This window comes from Triticum dicoccoides, chromosome 2B (assembly GCF_002162155.2).
Source record: "Triticum dicoccoides isolate Atlit2015 ecotype Zavitan chromosome 2B, WEW_v2.0, whole genome shotgun sequence".
In the NCBI taxonomy this organism is placed as follows: Eukaryota; Viridiplantae; Streptophyta; class Magnoliopsida; order Poales; family Poaceae; genus Triticum; species Triticum dicoccoides.
The window spans coordinates 748830200-748837390 of NC_041383.1; the positions used below are offsets into that span (position 1 = coordinate 748830200).

General features: G+C 43.9%; 1 protein-coding gene across 1 annotated transcript; it reads right to left on the reverse strand.

Annotated features, from left to right (window-relative positions):
• Positions 1–4073: 4073 nt before the first annotated feature.
• LOC119366053 (probable isoaspartyl peptidase/L-asparaginase 2) lies at positions 4074–6695 on the reverse strand. The gene is made up of 2 exons (XM_037631715.1): positions 6191–6695; positions 4074–4898 (listed from the first exon to the last, which is right to left on the reverse strand). The coding sequence occupies exons 1-2, from the start codon at positions 6584–6586 to the stop codon at positions 4293–4295; spliced, it is 1002 nt and encodes a 333-aa protein (XP_037487612.1). The 5' UTR covers positions 6587–6695; the 3' UTR covers positions 4074–4292.
• Between the last annotated feature and the right edge of the window lie 496 nt (positions 6696–7191).

Consider the following 7191-nt stretch of genomic DNA (forward strand, 5'->3'; position numbering starts at 1 on the left):
AGTTCAGTATATTCAATACTTTGTTCGGTTCTAAAAAAGATGTTCGAATTTTTTGGTTCAGGTTTCAAAAAAATTTCATTCTTTTCAAAAAATGTACAAAATTTTGTTTGTGTTTCCAAAATTTGTTCGGAGTTCAAATTTTGTTCTTGATTTTCAAAAAATGTTCACATTTCCAAATTTGTTCATTTTTTCAAAAAAAAATTGGGATTTCACATTTGTTCCCATTTTTCAAAAATTGTTCGTGTTTTTAGAAAATTTGTTCGTGTTTTCAAAAAATTGTTCGTGTTTTCAAAAAATTGTTCGCAGATTCAATAAATGGTCAGCTTTTCAACTTTTTGGTCAGAAATTTCAAAAAAGTTCCTGTTCTGTAAATTCTTCATGTAGTCAAAAATTTTGTTTGGAGTTTCAAAATTTGTTCGTGTTGTTTCCCGAATGTTCAAACTTTGAAACATTACTTACCTTCAAATTGTTCATAATTTTCAAGATATGTTCGAATAAATCAAAAAGTGTTGTGTTTTGTCACTGTTGTTATTCTTAGATATTATCGTTGTAAATCGGACAATTGGAAACTTGGAATCATTAGCACGCATGGAAACTGAATTAAGCAATGCATAGCTTTTTCAATTTTTTTTGTTCACATATTCAGAAGATGTTTCTGTCTCCGTTTTTCTTCTTCAGGAATCCAAGAAATGTTGATACTTTTTCAAAATATGCATTAAAAAACGTTCACCCCAGTAACTAATTCAGATTCGTGACAATAGCCAATTTTCTACAGTAATGGTTCCAGGTCGCTGCAGGATACCGTTTCTGTTTTACATTTATGACTAGTTCTTTAAGTTGTGCACTGCTTTATTTGACAGCAGTAGTGGTTAGTTGGAGTAGCTACTAGTGCGTGCTGGTACGCAGCTGGTCTCAGGTTCGATTCCTTGGTCACTCGTGTTTCATTCTTCTCCTGCATTTTTGCATCCTGCGGTAGAACTCCATGGGCCGGCCCAGTCGGGTCCCTCTCTGTGCGGCACGCCGCCAATTTGCCGCAAAGCGCGGCGTATAGGAGGTCCCGAATAAATACCTCAACGCGTTTCATAAAACTCAACCAATCGTGCACGCCAGCGCTGCAGCTAACTGGGCTGGCCCAATGCAGGAGCTAGCTTGTACTTATTTTCATGTCTGAAAAAATGTATCTTCTTTTTTCTATTGTTCATTTTCTTTTCAACTAAGATTCATAGAATATTCCAGCATTGAAAAAGAGGTATTCATAAATCCAAACAATGTTTGTAATTTAGAAAAATGCTCACGGTTTTAGAAAATGTTCATGATTTAAAAAAAACTATGATATCAAAAAATGTTCATAAATTCAAAACATATTTGAGAATTTTAAATAAGTTCTTTGATTGAAAAAACAATTGTGAATTCAGAAATTCCCGTGAATTCGTTAAATTTTCATGAATTTCCAGAAAGGTTCTTAAATACAGAAAATGTTCAAGAATTTAAAAAATCTTCATGAGTTCGAAAATTGTTCATGACTTCCAAAAAGTTTAACTAATTTTAAAAAATATTCTTGAGTTGGAAAAAATTAATGAATTCAAAAAAAGTTCATCAGTTTAAAAAATGTTCATGACGTTCGAAACAATGCTTGCGAGTTAGGAAATAATGTTCAGGAATTTTCAAAATGTTCATACTTTTAATGTTCACAACTTTGAAATTTTTCACGCTTTTCAAGAAGTACATGAATTCAAATTTGTATCATGATTTTTTTTGGATTTGAAATATAAAACAGAAAATAAAAATGTAAACAGAAAAGGAAAATGACAAAGGAAAGAAAAACATATGGGAAAACCCCCAAAATGTGCTGGCCCATATAGAGGACGGCGTGGGGGTACGTGTTTAATCGCTACTCCATTTGTTCGACCTCACGATGGGTAGTGTTGTCATCATTTGTCTCCAACGACCGACATCTTGTTCGGCAAGATCCCACATTGATGTCCGATAATATTTTTCTTGTTAGATGCCACTATCACTAAGGCGCATGTTGTCTATCGCCGTATTTTTTTCCTATCTCACTAACATTTAGTCATCGATGGACACCAAGCTTGCAGGGCCGGCCCTGTGTTTCGGGAAGCCCTAGGCGAACTCGACAACATATGGACCCCTATGTCCTAAGTCCTAAGACAATATATATGTATGTGTTATATATATATATAACTATATATATATATATAACTTATTAAAAATAACTTTCAATCACACATCTTTAGTTTAAAATATGAGTATAATAATTCAAATGACTCCATCGAAAACAATAATAACCAAACTCGAACCGACTCCATAAAAAACAATGGTACTAAAAAGATCGCAAAATGAAACTAACATGACATGATTACCTTAAATAAGAACGAAATTAGACTACTCCATCGACAACAATAATACTTCAGTTCTTCTTAGGTAACATGGTAGGCTAATGTCCTAAAATCATGAAGAAAAGATCAAAAGAGCATACAAAGAATTAGGAATTTATAGATCGGATGATTGGAACCCTAGACATGTTACATAGAATGACAAAAAATTGATAGATTGGATTAGAATACGTACATACTAAATAAAGAATAAATAATCTACTGAGATTGTTAAATTGAGGTTTGGGGATGGACAGGAACATGGATGCGTACTTCTTGACGTCCAGTCGGATGCGTACTTGTATAGGTATTGTCGTATTGCCGTGGTGCCGGATGCCGGATGGCCGGGCTGACGCCTGCCTGCCGGACTGCTGTGTGGCGGGGACGGCGAGGCGGCGAGGCGGCAAGGGCCAAGGGGCAAGGCGCCGAGCGAGCGAGAAGGCCGACAGGCGGGCGCGGGCGACGAACCTACGAAGGAAACGTCAAAACGAGCGTGAGTCACGGCGCCGCTTCGCCTTCGCGTATCCATCAGCGATAGCTAGCTAGCTATATTTGGGCCGCCTAGCCCATCCTATTTTTTCTTTAATTCTTTTGTAATTTTTTACTTGCTTTTTGCTGGGCTATAGTATATGTATATACTCCATCATGTGCCCCCCCTTCGCCTGGGCCCTGGGCCGTCGCCCCGTCGCCCATGCCCCAGGGCCGGCCCTGCAAGCTTGTCACTGAAGGGGTTTAGGCATCCATCCTAACTTAACCCTCGTATTATTCCATTGATTTATTCTTTAGTTAATCCATAAAATAAAATACATGGACAGTTTTTGCTGCACTTTTTTTAAACGAGGAAACTATAATCTTTTATCACCAAAAAATAGAGAAGAAACCGACGTCTTACCCCTCCATTTCATAATGTATTGCTTATAGTTTTTTTTCTTAAAGTCACATTTTTACCATGTTTAGAGAGAAAAAATATTGACACCTACAATACAAAATACTCCCTCTTTCTCAATTTACAGGGCATGCGCGTACCCCTAGGTCGTCAATTTGATCAACCTAATACAAGTCATATATTACAAAAAATATACCAATATAAACTTCAGATGTTCTATTTTCTAAAGATATAATTTTTGTGTTATATAGTTTATATTAGGGTGGTCAAATTGGCAACCAAGGTATACGCGTAGGACTTGTAAACTGAGACGGAGGGAGTACATATCATCGGATACATCGTGAGTTGAATGTTCATATTGTATATGTTTGATACTGTAGATATAGATAGTGTTCTCCATAAACTTCGTCAAAGTTTGTTAAGCTTGAATTTTCAGAAAATCTATATACACTTTTATGAAACGGAGGGAGTATCAGTTTCTTGGGTGACCAGCAAACGGTGGGCCTACCAAGCCTTTTTCATATGAACAGTACACAGGCCGGAAAGTTAATTTGCTAACACATAAAATTCGGCCAAGCTCTCGCTGAAAAGAAGTAGTCTCACTCTCGTTCGTTTGCTACAGAGCAGAAGAAGAATCTCATGCTAGGAATTCACTGTTTTGTTTTTATAATATTTTTAGCTAGAAAAATAATTCAAAAAATGGCTCAGTTTCAAGCCACCGCTCCAGACTGCGCGTAACACAAGTTCTTAGACTGAAGAAGTTTTCAGAACGAGTGAGAACTGACCAAGGCAGGTAATTTCAGAAGCCATAGAACTTTTCACATTATTATTTTCCACGGCCATCACAATCGTCATCATCATAATTATTCCTCCCAATCTCCAATCCCCGATCCACTACTACTGCTACTAAATCAGGATCCCAGACTGGAACCACATGGCAATTGCAGGATGCCCAAATGCAGACACACGAACGCACGCACACTATCTTCAGAGTTCTGGCCAGCGCACGCGCTTCACTCCCAGATGCCGACCTCCATGAAGCCGTCCTCGGTGGCGCAGCCCCTGAACATGCCGGTGCAGTTGAACCCGTACGCCACCTCGCCGGTGCCAGACACGGCGATGAGCCCCGCGAAGCCCTCGTCGAGCCGCTCCTTGACGCAGAAATCCACGGCCTCCTGCAGAGGCAGCCCCTTGTACTCCATGACGGCCGCCACGTCTCGCGCCAGGGTGGAGCGGATGATGGCCTCGCCCTCGCCCGTGCACGACACGGCGCAGAGACCGCACGCGTAGGTGCCGGCGCCGATGAGGGGCGAGTCGCCGATGCGTCCAGTCATCTTGTTCATCAGCCCTCCTGTGGACGTCGCCGCCGCCGTGAAGCCGTTAGAGTCCACCACCGCGCAGCCCACCGTCTCCGGCGCGTAGATGCTGATGGGCAGCCCGTTCATCACCATGCCGTTGTTATTGTGATTCTCGGAGGCTGCGGCCAGCGCGCTGCACGTGTCGGCCCCGGCGAGCGGGATGCGGTAGTCGAAGAGGATACTGTTGGCTTCCTTGGCGAGCTTGAGCATGCCGATGTTCTCCTCCGTGATGAAGTAGCTATTGTCCACAACCTCAAGGCCCTGCAAACACATCAAAATCAGATCAACACATTTAATTATATAAAGCTGTTTTTAATCCCAATTAACTCTGGATGCATGTAAAGACCACGAGATCTGCAGGGAAAGCGCGGGATTCTGTAGGAATCGGATCCAGTTGCTGTCACTCGTTGGTCGGGGTGGTGGACCATGTACGGACCACGGATTCGTCGGACGGGAAGCAAGTGGCCTGGTCCCGGCGCGGCCGATGGGTGCCAACCACACGGCACGAGTGGTGCACAGGGAGGAGGCGATGCCGTGCACAAGTTTTGGCGGCAGGAACAGAGGAGAACAGTGCACGCACAGCCGCTAGCCATCTTAGGTTAATGGATCCGGCACGACACTCCTTTTTTGCGACTGCTTCTTGCGTATGGCCTTCTACTGTTTACTTTGATTAACTAAGTAGTATTAAGTTTGTTTGAAGTAATGAAAAATGGTGCCAGCTACAAAAAAGAAATCGTACACATGCATCGAACCATTTTCTTTCCTGCATGCGACAAGATGGATTCCTTTGTGCGGCTGCTAGCTAGCTGCACGATCTTGACTTGAAAACTTTTACGCTTTGTAGAATTTTAATACGTACTCCTAGTAGAGGACAAATTTAAGTTGGAGTGGCATGGAAATATCGTGAAAATTTTGCACTGGCCTACTTTATTTTTACCGCGCACTAAACAAGTAATTACACTAGTGTACGTCTGTACCAACTAATCGGCGGATGTGGCGCTTGGTAGTCAGGTTACGTTGCTGTTGCTTTCAGCTGGATGTGAAATCAGCTTATGCTTCTTGGTCCACACAATTCTCCAACGAGCAGGGGACGAAAGGGAGACACGCACGTGCATTTTCTTAACTTGCTGTGCTGAGCAAGCTGTGTCTTACTGTATTTTCGGCGGGAGCACGAAAAGCTATCATAGATAAGCTATATCTATATGCATGCAGGTTTACCCAAATGAAAATCCGTGTCTTGAAGGGAAGCTCCTTCCCGTGCAAGCTGGCTGCATGCAGCTGTGCACTCATGGTGTACCGCACCACGGTGCCCCACACGTCATCTACACGTGTCAAGTGCACCTCAAGGACCCTTTCCAAGAGCTGCATGCCATACTACTCCGTCCGTTCCGTCACGTGAACTTTCCAATTTAAAAATGTTAATTAATTACCGTCCTCATATGTGTTGATTAGATCGCCATGCAGCCAGTTTATGGTTTCCTTTATGGAGTGGGGTGCATTTTTTGGGAGTAGGAAGCAGAATTAACGGAGGGTAATCAGGTAGGGTTAATTACCTGCTCGCGGGCGAAATCCTCGGCGCCGTCGAAGGCGAGGTAGGAGTGGGGGGACTTGTCCATGACGCGCCGGGCGAGGGAGACCGGGTTTCTAACTGTAGAGACGCCCGAGACGGCGCCGCAGCGGCGGCCGTTGCCGTCCATGATGCTGGCCTCCATCTCGACGGTGCCGGCGCGGGTGAGCGCGGAGCCCCGGCCGGAGTTGAAGCAGGGGTCCGTCTCCAGCTCGCGCACCACGGCCTCCACGACGTCCAGCGCCGTGGCGCCAGCCCGGAGCAGGTCCACGCCGACCTGCAGGCACCGGGCCAGCACCCGCTTGGCCTCCTCCTGGCGGTGCTCCGGCAGGTTGGGGTCCACGCCCGCGCCGCCGTGGATGGCAATGGCCCAGCGCGCCATGTTCGTGTATGTGATGTTGGTGCTAGGTGGCGGAAGGCACTTGGATCTCTCTCTGCCGCTACGGCTACGTGGTGCTTTGTTCTTCTATTTGCTCTGTTGGTTGGTGTGTATTGGAGATGAAGGATGGGAGGTCGAAGGGCGGGGTATTTATAGGGGAAGGAGGGGAGGCGGACGCCCGGAGTTTGGGCGCTGGAAATTTTGGAATCTCGGGTCCGGAACGGAACGGAACGGTATCCGGTCTTGCATGTTCCTTCGAGTACTATAGGAACGATAAAGAAATGGATTCGGCAGCTTAATTTCAGACGCTGTGCAATTAGATTCCCGTTGGATTCAGCACGGCAGAATTTGCAACGGTATGGCATGATGTCTCTCCTAGGACAAAACGAGCAAGACAACTTCATGGTAAAAGTGAGTACAAGTCAAGAGGAAGATTCAGTGGCTCAGATCGATTTACCAACCTATGTCTTTACTCAAACCCAAATTGTCTAGAGTAGCGATGCTGTCAAAAATGTTAAAATCCTTGACGGCGTTCTTCTGGTGCCAAGTAATTCCATGCAACAAAATGATCAACTTAAAGTAATCCAGGAGTAAGTTACATATACTAA

Bases quoted from the DNA above. Each gene is read 5' to 3' on its own strand.
- LOC119366053 (XM_037631715.1), bottom strand. From the start codon at position 6,586: ATGGCGCGCTGGGCCATTGCCATCCACGGCGGCGCGGGCGTGGACCCC. The intron at 4,899-6,190 runs GTAATTAACCCT...ATGTGTTTGCAG, and splicing joins AGGATTTCGCCCGCGAGCAG to GGCCTTGAGGTTGTGGACAA.